General features: G+C 36.7%; 1 protein-coding gene across 1 annotated transcript in view; it reads right to left on the minus strand.

Annotated features, from left to right (window-relative positions):
- Positions 1-22736, minus strand: part of LOC114699789 (solute carrier organic anion transporter family member 6A1-like) — a 95928-nt gene extending 73192 nt beyond the window's left edge. The window contains exons 1-4 of the mRNA XM_028879078.2: positions 22273-22736; positions 20394-20654; positions 15460-15651; positions 14008-14104 (exon numbers count right to left, since the gene is read on the minus strand). Of these exons, the coding sequence (XP_028734911.1) occupies positions 14008-14104; positions 15460-15651; positions 20394-20654; positions 22273-22588 (866 nt within the window). The 5' untranslated portion in view covers positions 22589-22736. The remainder of the gene's footprint in view (positions 1-14007; positions 14105-15459; positions 15652-20393; positions 20655-22272) is intronic.
- Between the last annotated feature and the right edge of the window lie 534 nt (positions 22737-23270).

The raw sequence follows: 23270 nt of genomic DNA on the forward strand, positions 1-23270 counted from the left end.
AGCCTATAGTCATTTTTACTATATAAAGGTTATACAGCATCCTAGAATCAGGTTGCATAGATGCTACTGTTAATGCCCTGTAGGTTTTCAGTGTTACAAGGAATACATTAATATAAAAATTTTCAATAGAATACTTGAAACCTGAATACAAGTGCACTACAAAAAGATCATTCACCATACTCAAGTAACCTTAGTCCTGGAGATGCAGAGATGGTTCCACATACTTCAATCAATAAATATAGTTAGACATATAAACAGACTAAAAGACAAAAACCACATGATCATCTCATTAGATACAGAAGGTGCCTTTGACAAAATGCAACAACACTTTATGGTAAAAGCCCTGGAGAGCCTAGAGCTATAAGGGACACACCTCAACATAACAAAGATGATTTACATCAAGCTCACAGCTAATATAAACCTAAATGGAGAGAAACTCAAAGCATTTCCACTAAGATTAAGTGCATGAACAAAGAATTCTCTCCATACCTATTCATTGTAGTACTTGAAGTCCAACATAGTGCAATAAGACAACTGATGGAGATGAAAGAGACACAAACAAAAAAGGAAGAATTAAATTTATCTTTATTTGGAGAATACATGATTTTATGAATAAAAGACCTTAAAGACTCCACCAGAAAACTTCTACAGCCAATAAGCACTTTCAGCAATGTAGCAGGATACAAAATTAACGCACAAATTTCAGCAGCCTTTCTAATTGAAAATGACAAACAGACTGAGAAAGAAATCAGGGAAACAACACCTTTCCCAATAGCCTCACAAAATATCTTGAGCTCTCTCAAACCTAGTGAGTTAACAACTTGTGTAATAAAAATCTTAATACACTGAACCTATGGATTGCCCTGGGAAGAGTAAATAGATGAGACCTCCCAAGTAAATGGGAATGAGTGGGGCAATAATGGGTAGGGGATAGGTGATGAGATCATAAGGGAACAGGATAGTTGAGCTAGGGGAGGGATGGAGTAGGGGAGCAATGAAAGAGAAATCTTGATAGAGGGAGAAATCATGTAGATAGAGAGAAATATGGTGCAAGGGAAGTTCCCAGGAATCCACAAGGATGACCCCAGCTTAGACTACTAGCAATAGTGGAGAGGGTACCAAAGCTGGCCTACCCCAGTAATCAGATTGGTGAATGTCCTAACTATCATCATAGAACCTTCATCCATTAACTGATGGAAGAAAATGCAGATATCCACAGCCAGGGACCAGGCTGAGCTCCAGGAGTCCAGTCAAAAGGAGTGAAAGAGGATTTAGTGAGAAAGAGGCATCAAGATCATGATGGGGAATCCTACAGAGACAACTGAACCAAGCTAATGGGAACTCACAAACTTTAAACCAACAGGTGGAACCTAAAATGGAACTAGATTAGGTCCTCTGCACAAGTGAGACAGTTGTGTAGTTTTGTCTGTTTAAGGGGCCTCTAAGATGAATTCCTAAACGGTCTTATTAATAAAGAAAAAACATGGAGCCAGATATCGGGGTAAAAACTGAGAGATCAGAAAAGCAGAAAGAAGCCAACCACGTCCTTACCACTTGGAAATCCTCAGCCAAAGAAATCTACTTCATGTATACCCATGCCTATATGCTTTTCTGTTCTGCATCTCACTTCTTCTCTCCACCCAGCTACATCACTTCCTGTCCGTCTCTATAGACCTCCAGACCTCTATGGTTAGTCCTGGGATTAAAGACATGTGCCACCATGCCTGGCTCTGTTCCCCAGTATGGCCTTGAACTCACAAAGATCCAAATGGATCTCTGCCTCCCGAATGCTAGGATTAAATCCATGTGCTACCATTGCCTGATTTCTATGTTTAATGAAGTGGCTGACTTTTTCCCCTGCTCCTCAGATAAGCTTTATTATAGTGCACAATATTTTGGGGAAGACAATATATCACCACATTTCCCCCTTTTTGTCTAAAAAATTATAACTAAGAAAAACTATATACAGTAAGTACAATAACTATATACAATATATACAAGCAATAAATACATCAACAATGGCTAGTCCATTTGTATTTGACAAATTCAGAGAAAATGTTCCATTATCTATCCTATTTTTTGTGAATCCAAAGGATTGTATCTAATTTACCTTCTATCCTAATTTACATAACCAAAACTATCTTTTGATGTCTTTCAAACTTATACCTCCTTAGTGAGTTCCTTTTCTGAATTTCTTAACAAGGAAAATATAACTATTTAATCTTCAACTCCCTCAGAAACCTGAGAAGGAAATAATATTATCTGAGTAAGAAGGAAATGCAAACAAGCGACTTCCAAAAAAGTGTGAGTTATAATGGAAACAGCCAGCTGCCTTGACAGTCACCCAAGGTTTGTCTGCAATGTTAGGCCACCATCTTCAGCCTACAGGCTTAGTGTAACACAAATTTCTAAATGGTCTTAATTATAATATAAAAAAAAACTTGGAGCCGGGTATTGGGGTGAACACTGAAAGACGAGAGAAACAGAACAAGCTACATCTAATATCACCTTGCCAACTTCTCAGCTGATCCTTTTTCCTCAAATTGGAAGCGTCTGGGTCATTACTTGAATGGATCTCAGCTGAACTGCTGCTCAAATGCCAAAAAGCTTAAAAAGCCTCTAGTTCCTGGTCCTCACACCTTATATACCTTTCTGCTTCCTGCCATCACTTCCTGGGATTAAAGGCATGTATCTTTCCTAAGCAAAGACATGAGATCTCAAGTGCTGGGATAAAGGTGTGTGCCACCACACCTTTATCCTTGTTCATAGTGTGGCCTTGAACTCACAGAGATCCACACAGATCTGTTTCCCAAGTGATAGAATTAAAGGCGTGTGTGCCACCATTTTCTGGCTATGTCTATCTAGTGGCTATTCTGTTTTCTGAACCCAGATAAGTTTATTAGGGTGCACAATATATTGGTGGACACATTATCATCACAGCTTAGCATATCTGACAGACTCATCTGTGAAGCAGGATTTTCTAAAGAGCCTTCCTACCTTGTCTTGGCAAGGATTGGCAGTCATTTGTTTTGTGTCTTGCTTGTCCATTTTGGACAGCATACTGTCAGCAGCCCATGTGAGGGCACTTTCTTGCCAAGTAGCTAACTTTTGCCACAGTGAAAATAGACACCATATGGAGATTACTCAGTACCCAGTATCTTCTCTGAAGTAGATTGTTGCTACCAGGAGTAGACATGTCTCATTGTCATAAAAAAAGAAAAAAAGCCGGGCGGTGGTGGCGCACGCCTTTAATCCCAGCACTCGGGAGGCAGAGCCAGGCGGATCTCTGTGAGTTCGAGGCCAGCCTGGGCTACCAAGTGAGTGAGTTCCAGGAAAGGCGCAAAGCTACACAGAGAAACCCTGTCTCGAAAAAAAAAAAAAAAAAAAAAAAAAGAAAAAAAAAACTGTGTTATTAAAACATCTTAAATGCCATATTCTGAAGATCTCTGAAGTGTTTGAAGATGACCTGTCTATCTAAAATATATCCCTGCTTGACCTTGAAAACATACCTAATGACTACAAGTTTGATTGTAATGAAGACTACTACCATTCATTTCTTTATATTCTAATTAGTAGGTAATAATAACTTTCAAGGATTAACAAATTGCATAACATTGTTAAATGAACTGTATAGGTACAATACCTTGAACAAGATTAGAAATATATGTAAAATATATTCTAACAAAATCAATATCAAATTTGTATCAATATACAAAATTTGTATACAATATAAAAAATTCAATCCAGTGTAAAATATTTAAGACTAGTAGTTGCATTCTAAAAGTAGATTCAATAATCGACCTTCTTATCTTATCATATATATATCCTCTCCCTTTTCTTTTCAGAGTAGATTCAATAATCTACCCTTTATTCTATCATTTCTATATTTTTTCCAGAGTAGATTCAAAAATCTACTTCTATCTTCTTTTTTTTTCAAACAATAACTTAAATCTAATCTCCTTTGTTTAGACATTTTTCTGACCATTAACAATATCAACTTGTAAATAGCCTTCCTAAACAATGACAAATAGTCAAAACCCACTGAAAATCCAAAAAGCACCCACCCCTGCCTCTTGGAAATGTTCTTAAATTACTTCCTGTTGTCTGGGGGTGAAGGAATCTTTAGGGGATCCTAAAAAGAAAAATTTTGAGTTAATGGTCAAGTTCTGGGAAAGTTAATGGTATCATTTGTTGTTCAGTCTCTGCATAATCTGAAAGTGGAAGACTTCTCTCAAGTCCTTGCTTGAGTATTCTGTGAGCCTGGATCATCTCAGCTAGCCATCTCAAAATTTTCCTGAGCAGTTTGTAGTCCAAAACTGATCTTTGGGTGGTATTTGCCAGCTTAGTGGTATTATCATCATCCTTACGGAATTATCTTGGGGCAACATCATCTTTTGGGAGACTTCAAATTTAGTGTTAGGCATGGTCATGATTCCCTGCATATAACTGATAGAGACTCAAAAACAAAATGATGGAGCTGTTTAGTTAGTATTCTATATGACAATTAATATAACACAAGTTTGAAATATATATATATATATAAATCTTATACATTTTGATATAAAATTCATACCTTAGGAAAAGTTTTAAAGAGTCAAAATATAACCAAAAAACTGTGAGATTATTGGCAATAGAATAGTCCCCCCCCTTTTTTTGTTGTTTTCTTCTGTCTAATATCAGATGGCTCTTCTGACATGATACAGAGATTTTGCATTTTCCTTTTCACAAACATGCTTCGGTTTAGAGAAGGAGGGAGCAATTCTCCAACTCCTAAGTCAACTTTAATTTTTAATTGAACTGGGACTGCATAAAGATCATTTGTGTTAAATGTCTATAAAGAAGATCAGAAACAAACATTTAGGAAGACTTATAAAATTTGTATGTGATATACCACTAGACCAATTTATTATTTTTCTCTAGTCATTTTTTTCTGGATGATTTGTCCTTTTTCTTCAGATGTCTCATTCGTCCAGTGTTCTTCAGATTCCATTGCCTTCATTCTCCTGAAAGACAAAAACAAAAACCCTTCCCAAACCCTAACTTTGGGAAGTTTCCCTTTTGGCAAGTTATACCTGACTAAAGGAAAAGCATTTGTTAGTGTTATGTTACTTCAAATAGAATGGTCATGCTGGTTGATTAACTATCACCTCTTCTAATTAAGATGTCTCTCTTGTTCAAATTGAACCTTTATCAATTTTGATGGTATCTATGGCTTTTCTTCTCTTGTAGAAAAAAAAAAACTCATCCCTAACATAATACATATCCTGGTTTCCATTCTGAGGTCAGCACATCCTTAAAGTATATAGGCTGATTTAATTCTGTAGTTTTTTTCTATTATCCAATGTCTCTCTGCAGCTGTTGTTCCTTTCTCACCAGCACTAAGAAAATTCAAAGTTAATACAGCATTATGTAATCTATTTCTAGAGGGTTGTTACTTCTTTCTGTTTATTTAGCATATCCTTTTGAGTTCTGTTGGATCTTTCTATAACTGCTTGGCCTGTAGGTTTACATAATATCTGTAATATGCTTTATTTTGTAATAAGCAAAAAGCTGTTTCATTTTAACAGAGACATATGCTGGAATATTGTCAGATTTTAATTTCTGCAGGTATACCCATGATGGCCATAACTTCTAGCAAATGCGTGATTACAGTATCAGCCTTTTCAGAACTCAAAGCAGTTGCCCATTGAAATTCTGAATAGGCATCAATGGTATGGTGGTCATATTTCAGTTTTCCAAATTCTGCAAAGTGAAACACGTCCATCGGCCAGATTTCATTCCTCTGTGTACCCTTTGGGTTACATCCTGCTGGTAGTGGAGTCTGATGGTAAAAAGAACAAGTAGAACATTTCCTTATAATATCCTTGGCTTCTTTCCAGGTTATGGAAAAATCTTTTTTAAACCTTACTATTAACATGATGATTTTTATGAAATTCTGAGGCCTTCAGCACATTTTCTATCAATAGTTTATTGATCTCATCATTACCTCATGCTAGAGGAACTGGCAGACCCATATGGGATCAGATGTAAGTTATATATAAGGGATGCTTACTAAACCTGATTATATCTTGTAACTGAATAAAGAGTAAAGTAATTCTGACTCATCAGGGATAAATTATGCAATCTCAATATGTAATACTATTCTTTCAGCATAATGAGACTCAGTAACAATGTTGAAAGTTTCTGAAAAATCCATTAATACCAACAGAATAGCATACAATTCTAAATCTTGCAAGGAATTATAAGGACTTTGAATCACTTTACTTAAATTTTCTGATTTGTAACCTGCCTTTCCTTGTTTGTTTACATCTGTATAAAATGTACAAGCTCCAGATATGGGTGTTTCCCATACAATGTGAGGCAAATTCCCATCAGGTCTCTTTATAAATTCAATTCTATTGCTTTTTGGATATTTGCTATTAATCTCTCCCAAAATTATGCAAGCTCTTTGCCAAAGTTCACTTTCTGACCATAATTTTTCAATGTCCTCCTTAGTTAAAGGTACAAAACTTTCTGCTGGGCCTATTCCTGCTAGATGAAGAAGTTTCCATTTTCCTTTTAAAATTAAGTCAGAGACCTTTTCCACATAAGTTTTTAATTTTTTATTTGGTTAAATTGGTAGAAATACCCAGTATCTTTACTCTGCATTAAAATTTCTGTAGGAGAATGCTTAGAGGATAAAATATCCAAAATGCAACCAAGCTTTGGATGCACACAATCCACAGGTCCTTCTTGTACTTTCTTTTCACCAAGGCCAATTCTCTCTCAGCTTCATCTGATAATTCTCTTGGACTATTTCAGTCCTTGTCACCTTCTAAGATTTTGAACAAATTACTCAGTTCCTCATTTTTTAACCTGACAACAGTTCATAGATGGGAAATATTTTCAAATAATCTTTGAAAGTCACTAAGAGTTCATAATCATTCTCTCCTAATTTGCACCTTTTGGGGGCTAATTTCTTGTAGATCTATTTCATATCCTAAACAATTAATAGAATCTCTTCTTTGTATCTTTTCAGGATCCCAACAAGGCAAAATTTTCTTTACATCTTCAAACACTCTTCCTAAAGTATCTGCACTTGAATCAGCTAGTAAAATATCATCCATGTTATGATAAATTGTAGATTTAGGAAATTGTTTACATATTACTTCTAATGGCTGTTATACAAAATATTGGCACAGGGTTGGGCTATTCAACATTCCCTGTGGGAGAATCCTCCATTGATACCTCTTAACCAGCTGAGAATTATTATAAGTAGGCACCGTGAAGGCAAATCCTTTTCTTGTAAAAGTTCTGAGAATAAACAGTCTTTTTAAAATGATAACTGTAAGAGGCCATTCTTTAGGTAACAGAGTAGGCAAAGGAATTACCGGATTGTAGGAAGCCCATTGGCTAAATTACCTTGTTAATTGTTCTTATGCCTTTTACCATTGTCCACTTACCAGATTTCCTTTTAATAACAAATATAGGAAAATTCTAAGAGCTGGTTGGTTCTTCAATATGCTGAGCGTTTAACTTCTCTTGTACCAGCTCTTCCAAGGCCTTTAGTTTCTTTGTTGTTAAAGGCCATTGCTGAACCTATACAGGCTTGTCTATTAACCATTTTAAAGGTAGAGCTGTTGTTGTCTTCAAAAGATCAGCAGCTACTGGGCCATGGTTTTGTACAATCTGAATGGCTGGTGACTATTCTTTATAATATCTTCTAATATTTTTCTCAGAAACACTTGATACTTTATGGATTGTTTCTGAGTTTGGAGGAATGTTAATCTGGGTATTCCATTGTTGTAATAGATCATGGCACCATAAATTCATAGTAATAGTATGAATTAATAATAATTAGACACATAAGGCTTTAATTTTCCTCTCTGTCCTTCTGGCCTTATACATTTGATCCATCTTGTCCTCTGTTTCACTTGAGATAATGTTCTAATCCCTAACAGCTAAATATTTACCTTCTGAAGAGGCCAATTTAGATGCCAAGATTCTGGCGCAATTATTGTGACACCACACCTGTGTCTACAAGTCTCTCCATGAGAACAATATTTATTTGTATTTTTAATTTTGGTCTTTGCTCATTTATAGAAGTTTGCCAAGAGTCACTTTATGATTTCTCCTGAATTTTCTGTCCTCTCTGCTATAACTGCTCTATCAACCTGAGCAGTATGTTGTTGTTTGTTTGTTTTTGTTTTTGTTTTGTTTGTTTGTTTCAATAGCCATTTGGTGATTTAATTGCTCTGGGAATGGGTTTTTTCTATAATGGCAGGAAAGGACAGAACTATTAGCCATGGGGATGTGTAAGAGGCCCCTCTGGGAGTTTACCAATGGCAAAGGCAAAGGATTACCTTGTCTGTCCCTTGTTGATCTACATTCATTAGTCCAATGTTTGCCATTACCATACCTTCTGCATAATCCAGAAGGTAGGGCTGTTCTGTTGCCATTGTTCCTTTAAGAAACATTTTTTTTCTAGGAATTCCCTGTTTACAGTGCCTTTTTAGGTGGCCTTGTTTACCCCAATTAAAGCATCTGACATTGTTATTTTTCTTCAAACCTCTGGAAATCACCTCTCCTATCCACATATCATCATGGTAATGAGATTTAATATTAATTGTATATGTGATTCAATCCTCCAAGGATGCTGATCTTACCTTTAACGGCCTAATTACCTCTTCGGATTATGCATTAGCATTTTCAAAAGCCAGAGATTCAATGATTATTTTTCCAGCTTCTGAATTTGGTATCATTCTATTTATTGCTGAAGACAACATTGTAAGAAATCTGTGAAGGTTTTTTTGGGGCACTATATAACTTTTGTAAATGATCAATTTTCTTCCCTGCTTCTTCAATTCTGTTCCACACATTCATGTCTGCCATGCAGCATAGAATTAGGGTGTGGACATCATCTAAAGAATGTCTTTGTAAATCAGTGTAATCGCCTTCTCCAAGAAGTTCATCTTGGGAAATTTCCATACCTCTAGTTCTACATTGTTGTTCTATAGTCTTTGCCTCCTCTTTCCACCAGGTCATTCATTGTAACTCTGGCTCAGCCTCTATGATTGCTCATGTATGCTCTATGATTGTAAACAAATCTTTCCAGTCCTGAGAGATAATTCTATTACAAGTTGACCACAAGTTTAACATCTGCTTTGCAAATGGAGAATGCATACAATATGATACTATAGCTTCTTTAATTCTCCTTAAATCTAACATTTCCACTGGAGTGCAGTTAGCTTGTACATAGCTTTGAGCATTTGGCTGTTCCTGATTAATGTTTGCTGTCTGGTAACCTTAAGATGTTTTTCTATAACCATATAATTCAAAGCTGAGATAGGTTCACCTTTAAATTCTTCTTTCTGGGTCTGAATTTCTCTATAATTTGTTTTAACAAGTTTTTCTAAAATTTTTATTTTAGAAAATTGACTATCCTTTTCAATGTTAAAATAAAAATGTTCAAACAAAGAATATTCACAATTGATGTTATTTTAATTCCATCAACATTAATTTTCCTCTCATAATTGTTCCATTTTTAGACTGCCTAATGTATTATAAAACAGAGGCAAAATTCCTCCATTGTAAAAATGTTTCCCATTTTTTAATGTGGGAAAAAATTCTCTTTTAACTAATTTCTCCCTTTAAGATATCTTAATTGATTCAACAACTCTGCTGACTGAGTAGAATAGTAGAAGTCCAAGAGAGTTTCAAAACAGCTACCTAGTATGGTGGCAGTCTGGGGTGGAAATCCAGAGAGAGCCCACTACCCACCAGGAGAAATTAAGGCAAAGAGACTCAAACCCAAATGGGGTAGAGATTCTGGCCTTGTGTAGCTTGGGCCTGAGTCATGCAGCTCAGGTTTAAGCCAAGGGTCTGTAAGGCCACAAGTGGCTTTTTTGTAAATTCTTGCTATAAAGGTAGAGGTACCAGATGTAAGTGGTGATATATTGTGTCCCCCAAAATACTGTGCACCATAATAAAGCTTATCTGAGGATCAGAGGAAAAAGCCAGCCACTATATTAAACATATAAGTCAGGCAATAGTAGCCCATGCCTTTAATCTTAGCATTTAGGAGGCAGGGATCCATTTGGATCTCTGTGAGTTCAAGGCCATACTGGGGAACAGAGCCAGGCATGGTGACACATGCCTTTAATCCCAGGACTAACCATAGAGGTCTGGAGGTCTGTAGAGACAGACAGGAAGTGATGTAGCTGGGTGGAGAGAAGAAGTGAGATGCAGAACAGAAAGACATATAGGCATGGGTATACGGGTATACATGAAGAAGGTTTCTTTGGCTGAGGATTCCCAAGTGGTAAGAACATGACTGGCTTCTTTCTGCTTTTCTGATCTCTGTTCTTACCCCAATATCTGGCTCTGTGTTTTTTATTAAAAAGACCATTTGGCAATTCATCTTATAGGGGCCCCTGGCAGTGGGATCAGGATCTATCCCTGGTACATGTTGTGCTGGCTTTTTAGAGCCCATTACCTACGGGTTTGATATAAGTGGAGGGGCTTGGACCTGCCTCAATTGAATGTACCAGGCTTTGTTGACTCTCCATGGAAGACCTTTCCTTTTTGTAGGGGATGGAGCATGGAATGGCGGGAAGGCTTGGGGACAGAGTCATGAGAAGGGATGAGAGGGGGATCTGTAGTTGGTATGTAAAATGAATAAAAAAATTCTTAATAAAAATAAATAAAGAAAAATGACAGAAGACAGAAGATGTGATCTTCCATGCTCCCATGCTCCTGGATCAGGATTAATGACCATCCTACCAAAATGGCCATCCTACCAAAAGCAAACAGCAGGTTCAACAAAAACCCCATTAAAATTCCAGCACAATTCTTTGCAATTAAAAAATAACCTCAATTTTATATGCACACACATACACACACACACACACACACACACACACACACACACACACATAAAATAATCCTGAATACTGAAAGAATTGCTGAAGATATCACCATCTCTAATTTTTAGTTGTACTACAGATCTAGAGTAATAAAAACATCATGGTATTGGCATAAACATAGACATACTGATCAATGAAATCAAATTGAAGACCCAGACATTATTCCACACATGTACCCACACTGGAATTTTTGCTAAGAAACAAAAATTATACACTGCAGAAAAGATAGTGTCTTCAAAAATGCTGGTGGTAATACTTGATAGTTGCATATACAAGAATGCAAATACATTCATATCTGTCACTCTACATAAAAGTCAACATCAAGTGGAAAAAGGACCTCAACATAAGACCAGATATACTGACCCTCACAGAAGAAAGGTGGGAAATAGGCTTGTACTCATTGACACAGGAAAGAACTTCATGAAAAGTACTCCAGTAGCAAAGTCACTAAAACAAACTTTAATAAAAATGGGACCACATGAAGCTGAAAAGCTTCTGTTTGGCAAAGGACACACAATCATTCAAGCAAAGCAATAGTCAACGGATTAAGTAAAAATATTTACCAATTATGTCTAATAGAATGTTAGTATCTACAAATATATAAGAACTAAAATACTGATCATCAAAAACCTAACTCATTTTAAAAATGGAGTACAGATCTAATCAGAGAGTCTTAAAAGATGAAACACACAAATGGTTGGAAAAAACTCTTAAAGAATTCTCAACAACTGTATTTATGAAGGAAATGCAAATAAGAACTGCTTTGAGATTTCATCTCACACCATTCAGGCTGTCATGATCAATAAAACAAATGACAGCACATGCTGGAGTGTATACCAATACAGCCATTATGGAAATTGGGGTGGTGTTTCTCTTAGGAAGCTGGTGGTCAATCTATGTGAATCCAATTATATCACTCTTGGGCATATACTCAAAGGTCTCTATAGTAATGTGCTCTTATCTATGTGCATTGTTACTGTATTCATCACAGTCAGAAGGTGGAAACAGATTAAATGTCTATCAATTGATGCACAGACAAAAAATTGGTACATTTACAAAATGGAATATTATTCATCCATTAGGAATGAAATTATGAAAGTTTCAGATAAATAGATGGAACCAGAAAAAAATATCTTTAGTGAGATAACCTAGATCCCAAAACACATGTACTATATATTTTCTCTTATAAGTAGACATTAGCCCTCAAGCATTTGAAATGTGTGCTTCAATAACAATAACTCAGAGGTTAGGTACCTACTAAAGGAAGGTACCTAACCAGGAAGGAGGAGCAGATCTCCCAAGACAGGTGAACTACAACAAAATGTAATGGATAGGTAAGAAAGAAACTAGAATGGGGGGGTTAAATAGGGAAGGGGATGGTAGAGATGGATAAAGGAGGAAATACGGGAAGAAACATCTAATGCTAGTGGCCATTCAAATCACATATAGAAACCTACTACTCTAGAAGCTTCCTAAAATATATACATATATGAAAGGAATCCAAAAGGAGTCATCAAATAATTGAGGAAACAATGACCATCAAGTCCTAGGAATAAGTTAAATCTTGTCAAGCCATTTACAAAAAGCATGCCATGAAACCCCCATACATCATAAGTTATTACCAAAGCTACTAGTTGCTCTCCACAACTAGATAGGCCCAATTGCAAAAGGCAGCACTTAACTTATGTCATCAATAATGGAAAAGTTGAGCTTGCACCTAACTAGAGGTTTTATCCCTACTGACTTGCATTCATGGTGCTGGAAAGTACTCTGCATGCTGTCAAAGGAGAAACATAATCATCAATGTCCACAACCTATAAACCTTGTCACCTACAACACTGCCCTTCCTTCAAGTTGTATTAGTACAATAGTGTCACAAACGTTTGGGGAGTAGGCACAATTTTTTTGATTGGATTTAAAGTCTACTCCAGAAGATTGAACCCATATCTGACACTGCTAAAGTGGCCAAGAACCTGAGACAAGATCAGTCATAGACCTAGGGGAAAACCTAATAGTATCATTATGCTAAAGGACTATAGCAATTAATGGCTCCTAATAACATCATCATGTACCTGTAGATCAGTACCTTGTTCAACACACATCAAAGAAGCTTCTTGCAGTAGAGGGTAATTAACACAGAAATCCACAACAGGATAATGTGAAAAGAGAGAGAGACTTTGGAGCACTCAGTCCTGAATGGGATGCCTTCATCAAACCCCTCCCCTTAGGTTGCAAGACTCTGGATGGAAGAGGAGGTGAAAAGATTCTAAGAGCCAGAAGGGATGAATAACTGCAGGGAAATAGCATCTTCCAGACACAATAGGACGGATGCACAGATAAAAATCACAGAGACTGTAGTGACACACAGAAGAGCTGCACCGGCCCAAGATGGGGTCCCAGCACTGAGATGGGGAAAGAGACATGAGGTCCCAGTCCTAACCATGAGATTGTTTCCAATGGATGCCCATTTGCAAAGGCACAATAAGTTTTCTACATTAGAGTGTCACTGTGTATAACAGCAGCATTCCAGAGCCGGGTTCATGAACTCGAGGGATTTTTGTTTTGTTTTTAACGTTTTTTTTATTTTGTTTTGTGTTATCATTTACTTTTTGTCTTAATGGTCTTTTGCCTATTTATTTTGATTTTCATTTTTGTGTGTTTATGTGAGGATTGTTTCATCTTTGTTTTGTTTTTTCAATGAATGAAATAGAAATAATATAAGCAACTCATGTGCCTAGGGGTGGTATCTGGGAGGAGTTTGGTGTAAGGGAAGAATATGATCAGAATATATGATATGAAAAAACTTTTAATTAAATAATAAAATGAATAAGATTAAAACTACTATATATCCTGCATATAATTGTTACTATTGTATTGAATGGATAATGCATGTTTTAACAACACATGAAAAGTTAGTGAACTTTTATGTAATGATTTTAGTTACATTTAAAACAGTAAAAAATACAAATGTACACCACCCATAGTTACATACATTTTCTGAAACTTTACTTACTAAATTGGTGTTATTTATGAAATATGGTATCTATTCAACAAATATTCTATACAACCTAAACTAAATAGAAAAGCAAATAGTACAACTTACAGTCCACTCAAAGTTTCATTCTGAGAACGTTTAACACCACGTGCTCCTATTGCAAAACCCAGCGTGTATCCCAGTACTTGTGCAGCATCACTGATAGCTTGAAAATGAACACAGCACCAAACAGCTTCATAACTTGGTCATACAAAATACTACTGAATAATCGGTGATATCTGAATGTTTTTCATGCTATTCTCTATTACTTAAGAAAGGGAAGGTGGATAGGAAAAGAGGGGAAGAAATAGGGGAGAGAGTAGTGGAAAGAGAAATGTTGGAAGTATTTTCTGGAATTGATTCTAACAAACCCCAAATTAGTAGGGAAGGAGGCTGGTGGGAATTTCATGTAAGAGTGGATCCTTGCCGGGCGTTGGTGGCGCACGCCTTTAATCCCAGCACTCGGGAGGCAGGGGCAGGCGGATCTCTGTGAGTTCGAGGCCAGCCTGGGCTACCAAGTGAGCTCCAGGAAAGGCACAAAGCTACACAGAGAAACCCTGTCTCGAAAAACCAAAAAAAAAAAAAAAAAAGAGTGGATCCTAGTCTTATAGTTGATGCTAGTCCTGAGCCACAGTCACCGCTTCTTTGGGAACAGTCTGCAGGGTTAGGACTTTACATTGCTTGCATGAAACACTTGCTCTTAAAGGCCATCTGCTTTATTCAGTATCTGATTGTGAATGTTAATCATACCTAGGTCAACGTCAGAGAGCCATATAGACTACTACTTGACAGTACAACTGGGTGGAATATCCTCATATGTAATCAAGTACTAGATACTCAGAAAATTTAATTATGAACTTAATAGTATCTTATTTTATGTATTAAATACATTTATATTCAGTATGAACATAAATAAACTATATTTCTTCTAATAGCTCACTAGAGACATTTTCAAAGTAAGTACAAACTAAGTTTATATTTTAAAAATGATAACTAGATATATCTATGAAAGTACCTCTTTATTCTGGCCTACCAGGACCAGAGTCCATTACTAGCTATTAAGTAAATTATTTGGGGATGAATCAATGTTTACTTAAGAACACAGTTTGCATAAGACATTGTAAGTGGAAACGATGACACTATATTCAACTATCTAGCCCTCTCCTTCCCCAGCCCCCATTACACCCTCCCCTCCCAGATAATCCCTTGCCCCACTCTCCTCCCTCTCTCCCAGAGGGTAAAGAGGAACAGAGAAAAAAGAGAAAATTTTGTCACTTAAAATATATGAATTTTCTATTCCTCTATGTCTTCTCAGAGACATTTAGATGATTTGTCTAGTGCTGCAAATCTCAAAATTAGGTAGATTAATGTAATTTTTGAAGTGATTCACACAAGTCTTCACTACTCGGTACAGTGGTGTCATCACAGGGCCAGTAGTACTTCTGTATCAGTTGAAACATACAGAAACCTGATGAATATTCAAATTGGTCCATGTATATTAGAAAAAAAAAACAAACTTGCCTAGATAGAGGCCAGCAGAGAATGTGGGAACATGATCATAAATGAAGGTCACGCCAAGGATATAAAGAGGCATCCCTGACACTCCATGGAGACACTGCGCAAAGACGAAGAGATAGATAAAATTTGATCTGTATGGTATCCATACTCCGCCACAGTCTGTAATTGTCCTGTCTTCTTCTTCTATGCACAACTCTTTTGAAAGATAAGAAATACATTTTACTGAATTGAATTTGAAATTAAATGTACAAATAACTTGCAGTTGCTACCACCACACTTTTTTCTTTTACTTAATATCTTTGCTTTGAGTGTAGTCATATAATCAACTATCATATTCTAAATGGAAGTAGCACAATAAAAGAAGATGTGAGGGAACACTGGAAGAGACACACACAGTATAATGAAACAATGTGATTGTTTATATGCATGGGATTTCAATTACCTGTACACAGATATGCTTATATACATATACATCTACGCACATATATGCACTTATTTTTTCTATACTTTGCATCCTGTTCTTCTGACTTTTGTCTCCAGAATAAAAGTACTTGCAGTGCCCTGGATGATCTGAATTGCTAAAATTCACCACCTGAGTTTAGTTTCATGGTCCTTTATTTAGCAATCTTTAAATTATACGTGTGCTACTGTGGTTAAATAATTTCTTATTTTAGACCCACAAGCTTCTATGATATATGCTCTTATGATTTATATATGAAATACCTCCCTAACGTCTCAAACACCAAATGCATAATTCCCTGTGGATATTATTTGGAGAGGTTCCTAGAACTGTAAGAAAAAGACACCACTTGGACTCTGACAGGAATATCTTGTCCTAGCCCCTTCCTGTCTTCACTCTGCTTGTCTTCTACCATGAGGTAAACAGCCTTCTTTGCACACTCCCAGTTTTCTGCCTGGTATGGGCTCAGAGTCACTGGAGTCTAGCAACCACGAAGGGAGCACTCTGAAACCATGAGCTAAAGCAGGGCTTTCCTACATTTAAGTTGTTTATGTCCAGCATTTGTTCACAGCAACAGAGCATCTAAGTACATATGGGACCATAAATAAGACATTAAGTCAAAAAGATTTCCTTTGTTACTATGTGGTCATCTATCCATTTTAAAAATCTTTGGATGATATGTTATTTCTCATTTTTCTTACTCACATGATTATAAGGATTTTGCATTTATACTGGCTAGTAGATTGGTAGAGCTAAGTAGCTGATACTAAACCATATCCACCATTACCATCTTGGGTGAAATTTAATACATGTTATTGAAATATTATTGTAGAAAAACTTTTTTTTGTTTTTTGTTTTGTTTGTTTGTTTGAGACAGGGTTACTCTGGGTAGTTTTGTGTCTTTCCTGGAACTCACTTTGTAGACCAGGCTAGCCTCGAACTCACAGAGATCCTCCTAGTTCTGCCTCCTGAGTGCTGGGATTAAAGGTGTGTGCCACCAATAACTTTTAAAGTGAGGTTTACAACCTATGACATTAATTAAAATATATTTTACCTAGTTTCTATGGAATAATACATAACTCTATAGCAAATGGGAAGATGTCCCTAAAACTGTGATTTAACTCATCATGTTCATCATTTTCTTTTTAAATAACACATACTGTGTTCAATTAGTTTCTTTATAAAATTTTCATACATGTATATGATGTGTCCTGATCCATTTCATCTCTTTATCTCTTTCTGTCTGCCTCACTCTCCCTCTGATTGACTTCCTCTTCCTAACAAGAACCGTCTTCTACAATCATGTTCTTCTTTTTTAATGACTCAATGAGTTATGTTGGAATTGGTTACAGGATAGTGGGAGAAGGGTTGATTGTAGAAGCACTGGCACTTTGGCAGGGACTCCACTGCTGAATGCTGAATTCTCCCTCTGTCTCTGTCTCTGTCTCTGTCTCTCTCTCTCTCTCTCTCTCTCTCTCTCTCTCTCTCTCTCTCTCTCTCCAACATCTAGCTATATATAAATCTCCAGGATTACAAGGGGACTTGTGATCTCCTTTTTCCTCTACGATAAGGTGTTTGTAGACACTATATTGTATAATCTGTGTGAAGATACTTACAGCTTCCACGAGTTCAAGATTACAATGGCCATTTTGTGCCTAAGTGTAGCATTTCACACTACTTCCCACACCCTCCATTTCATCTGGTTCTTTCATTGTTCTAGTGGGCTTTAGAGGAACTATTTATGGCTAAGCATGCAACAGTCACAATTCTTATTTTGTATTCCTCTAATCTTTCCAAGTAAGGTCTTTCAGTATTGATCCAAATAATACACAAAAATCTTATTAGAATGTTCCTATTACTATCACAGTTGTTCCTTATGTTTCTTCTGTAAGTATCATTGACACTTGTGTATCATTTTATTTTAATAAAAAAACAAATAAGGCAGCATTTGAAATTTTAAAATGGAATGAGAAGTTTTTGTTTGCATTTAAGTGTTAGTGAGAACTGATAAAGAAGAGTAACTTGTAGATAGCGGTAGAAGAGGATCAGTAATGGGACAATGTATGAGACAGGAGCACACAGAATGATCACTCTAGGACACCTCATTCATTTTAACCAGAGTGAATAAATGAGGAATACTAATATGAAAGTGTAAGCTGAATTAAAATTTCAATGTCAAGAAAATAAGGGAATTTTCCTCTAGAACATCATTTTCCATCCAAGACAGGACATATTAGAAGTTCAGTAAGAAAACTTAAATTCCCTTTAAAGGTTAGAATAGAGTGTGCACTAAGACAGTTTTCAGGTAAATAGGTCCATTTGTGAAGAAGCTAGCACTTCCATTTGGCAGCAGCAGATGCATCACAGAACTCAGCAGCAGCCTGGCATTAAGTAAAGGGAAGGTGCATGATTCACTCTCAAGGTTAACAAGCAGGAGATTAGGGACAATGAGAGAAGAGAGCTGAAGGCAGCACTCACTGGAGGAGGCTTGAATGGTTTTGTCTTTTTGGCAGAGAAAACAAGCTACAAAGGAAGGGAAATAGCAACTAGGAGAATCAGAGAGAGCAGGTGCCACTAGCCTCAAGCGCCAGTGAAAAAAGTCTGCCATTATTCTAAGTAAGCTGTAAGCACTCATAGCCATCACCATAAAGCTTAGCTCAGTATGCCTGCTGAGACAGATGTGTGGATGGTCACTTTATATAAGTTCTAGAAAACAAAGATGACAATGTAGTATGAGTATTTTCATGAATTTGTGGAAAAATGTTGTGTTGGCTATTTCAAGGTGTGGTGAAGTATGATGTCTACATGTGTGTTGAGGCACAAGGTTGAGTTGAACCAGTTATTTTTGAAGATAACAGATGGAATCATGGAGCAGATAACAAACAGAAAATGGGAAGGGGTGGAGGATACCAAAGAGATTCATAGAACTTCTAATGGAAGATGAGCCCAGTATCTATCTAATAAAGAATGTACAAAAAAGGAAGAGCATAAAAGAAAATCAGGAAACATGTCAATAAGAGAAGAGGGGCAGATAAAATAAACAAATGCAGAAGCTCTCTGGTTTATGCCTGTAATCCCAAATAAAACAAAATGTAAATGACATGGAAAAGATTCAAGTGGAAGAAAAAAATAGTTACTGCTGTGACTCCTTTTCAGCACCAATTTTTGCACCTTTTAAAGATTTATATTTAATTTTTAAATTGTGTGTGTGTGTGTGTGTGTGTGTGTGTGTGTGTGTGTAAGCCAATGCTAGCAGAGGCCAGAAGAGGGTCCCAGGTGCCCTAGAGCTGTAGTTATGGGTGGTTCCTAGCTTCCTGATATGTATGTCTGGAACCAAATTAAAGTCCTCTAAAAGGGTAGTACCTGCTCTTAAGCACTGATAGGAATTTTAATATTAATCAAGACAGCTGTGTCCCTGAGGATCCCATCATTTCTGACCAGAATATGGTTAAAAGAACAAAGGAATGAAATGTTTTTCAAAGCCGGGTGGTGGTGGTACACACCTTTAATTCCAACACTTGGGAGGCAGAGCCAGGTGGATCTCTGTGAGTTCAAGGCCAGCCTGGGCTACAGAGTCAGTTCCAGGAAAGGCGCAAAGCTACACAGAGACACCCTGTCTCAGAAAAAAAAAAAATGAAATGATTTTCAATCCCTTTTTTTCATGTCATCTTCTCATTCAAACTAATGTCAGTTCTATAAATATAAGAGACATATTACAAGCATATGTGTAATATATAACTCTTACATCTGTATGCATTATATACAATATAACTATATTAATATTAAAATAGTTGCATTTCATATTAACCACTTTTTAAATTTAATATTTTATAAATGCCATAAATATATCATACACTGTAAACTTCAAAAACATTTATATACATACACACATAGATACATCTCTCTTATTCATCATGTCTTGCTAAAACCCAGCCTTACATGTACATAAAAGACTGTATATGATAAGGAAGGATCTGGGACAATAGTGTTAGAAGTATACGCCAAGAACATTTCAAGTATATCTTATTTACTAGGAAAAGTGAAATGATTGCAGAGCAAACAATAACAGATTCAAATAGTAATCAGAGTAGCGTCCAACTTTTGCAATGGTAAGAGTAACTGGAAAAGTTAATCTTTCTGTATGTGTAGGCTTATTCGTGTATTTGAACTTATGTGGGTCTGTGCTATAAAGGGAATAAAGGGAGTAATTAAAGCAGGTTGTGGAAGATAAAATGAACCATCAGACTTCTCAAGAGATTTTCAACACACATCAAATTGTATAAAAGGAATAATTTTACAAATTACCCTATAGTATTCCTACCCTAGGAATCTTTTCTGTGAGGTAAATCAGAGATCTACAGAAGTTGGTCAATAAACATGGTTACATATGCAAGGAAGGAAACACAGACATACATCATGACTTATTTTAAATTCCTTGAACCAATTATTTAAATATTGATTTAATGTATGATATCACCTTCACTTTCTTCTGCTGGTCTTATAATTTCATACTTGTAGAAAATGACAGCAAAAACAATTGAAGCAATTATTAACATGAAGGCAGCACCTGCCAACCATTTTGACCTGTTTCCTATGCCCCCATAGTATGCCACGATTATTGCTACCAGGAAGGATGCAATATAATCACTGAAATCCATTATGTATTTCTCTCCCTCTGACAGAGAAAATTTCTTCTCCAAATGTTTAAAACTCAGATCAACCATAGCAAATGCAATACCTAAAAATTCAAAATAATGACAAAAGTCAATATAATGTATTTTAATAGACAAAACATATCATCATTATAATCATTCAAAGAAAACTTTACACTGATATAATTTTTATAATACTATAAATGAGTAAAATCTGTAGACAAGAATTAATTCATTAATCCCCATGAAATATTTTTACTTCAATATTAGAAGCTATTTTAACTACCTCTATTAGTAGCTTATTAAAGATCAATTATGGTTTTATCATCTCATCTCTCTTTTTAAATGCATTATATATCAATTACAAAAAAATTAATAAATAATACAGTGGATGTTTACATATTTTTAATTGAAACTAGAAAGACATTTGGAACCCAGCTTGGATTTCTAAATATAACCTTGTTCTATAGCTAGGATTCTGTGCTTGAACTTTAGTATTTCTGAGCATCTTAAATCTTTACAAAAAAGTATACATTCCATGTAAATTATTCCATTTTCTTGAGTGTTAAATAAATGGTAGTATTACTTGTGTAAAATCACCATAGTATGTAAAGAAGAAAATAATCATACTGAGGGAAACAAAAATAACTTGATACAAGGAATTGCTACAATTTTTTTTTTCATTTCTTGGAGTGAAAACAGAAATAGTTACAAATTAAAGCTCGTGCTATGTCTGCAAAGGGGCTGGACCACAAGTCAGTGCTGCAGTATCCACAGCTGGTGTTGTCCAACTACTTTAAACCCTCCTTGGTTTGCAGGAATCCGGGAGTCCAGACTCTTCCTAAAGCTCCTAAAGCTCTGAGAACCCATGCATCACGTGCTGGTCTGCTGCCCCAGCAGTTTTCACGGCTAGACCCAAAGAGCACGGTGCTGCTGAAACATTCGTGATTGCTGCTGATGGAATGTCTATTCCCTACTTTACCTCCAAGATCTCCAATCACCCAGTGTTTCTCCTACTGCCCAAATCACCACCCAAACCAGAAAACCATAGAAGATTGTGGTGACACTTTGGATCTGGAGTCCTCAAGCCTCTCACTGGCAACAGATAAGTGAGAGAGCCAGGTGGAAGCTGGTGGACAAATGCAGCTTCCATGTTGACCAGAACATTTTGCAAATAAAAATAAAGTCAAAAGTGGATTGATGGAGCTTGGGGAATACAGGTATAAATAATTTGATTTTTATAGTAATAAAAATTATTAGAAATTTATAACTAAAATAATACAAGGAGCAGAAGGAAGACAACATGTGGATTAAAAGACCCTTTGTGTTTCTTCCTCCGAAATTTAAAGATAAAGGCACAAAATCCAGACAGAAAGCTGTCTTGTCAGAGTTTCAAAATTGTGAGCAGAAACCACCTCATGATGGCAACGCTGTTTTCAGCTTTAATCTCCAAGAAATTGAACCCACAACTCAAGTTGGTCATCCAATAACATGAACTACCAATACCACCTTCTCAGCTCTGTATCTGGAGACCAGAAGCGTGGTGTGCACCCTGCCAAAGCATGTAGCCAAGGACTGGAGACAAGGGCACAGGATGATTGCCTTAACTGATTCTGATTCCATTCATGCTCTGCCATGGACCCTTCCCTTCCCACAGTATGCCAGCCTAGTCTACTAAAGAGCAATTCTGCTCCACCAACTTACCATGAGCTGCGACCAACACAAAGTACAAAAACAGGAAGAAGTCAATGTTGTTGAAACGTTGAAGAGAAGGAAAAACTAGAGGTCCCAAGCCAAATGGCCCCTCCAGGGAAACACTGTGTTTTGGATCTGATAATGTGGGGGAACTTGGCTTTTTCTCTAGTTGGAGATTTTTGAACTTCGTCATGGCACTTGGAATTGTTTTCAGATAGGGGGTTATTTTACTGGTTCTCTCTGCCTCCAATTTGTCTGTGCCAAGGTCTTCTTCCAACTGATCCTTATTCTTGGCACCTTGGTTTTTTCCCGGGTCCTGCGTCATGACTTATCTGACGCAGCTCCGTGGAGACCGCAGGTGTGTTTCCAGGCACCTGTGCACACCGTGGGCTCAAGTGACTAACCCTGTTGCTGACACTCTAACCTCTGCAGGGAACGTTACTTCCGGTGCAGGAAGTTAACGTCCCTACGGCAGGGTTGACTGACGTGGCCAAAGTTCCAAGATTGTATTCTGTCTTCTCTGTATCACAGAAAAGGAAAGAAAACAAAAAAGGAAAGGAGAGGGGGAGAAAAGAGAGAGGAGGTGAGTGTAATCAAACCATGTTGGACAAAATGCTCAAGTAACTAATAAAATGTTTTTTTTAAATTTATCTTTTGTGTCCTTCACATCATGTATCCTGATCCCATTCATCCCGTCTCTTCGCGTCTGCCCTCTGCCCCTGCACCCTCCCCCAAATAAAACAAAATTTAAGAGAGAAAAAGGAAGAAAATAAAATGAAAAAAATTAAAAGGGAAATAATTAAAAATCTCATTATTGAAGCCGCCGTGCGACCCAAGAAGTCATGCTTTGTACCCCTTTGTACCTACATCTCTACTTGCAAGTGTTCGTTGCAAAGAATCACTGTTCCCCATTTCTCATCTGGCAGACAAAAAATTCAGCTGCTCTGGCCCCAACCCAGGGTTGTGACTTGGCCTGCCCCAACATCAATCCCATCTATGATCTGCTG

Source organism: Peromyscus leucopus, chromosome 13 (genome assembly GCF_004664715.2).
Source record: "Peromyscus leucopus breed LL Stock chromosome 13, UCI_PerLeu_2.1, whole genome shotgun sequence".
NCBI classification, from domain to species: domain Eukaryota; kingdom Metazoa; phylum Chordata; class Mammalia; order Rodentia; family Cricetidae; genus Peromyscus; species Peromyscus leucopus.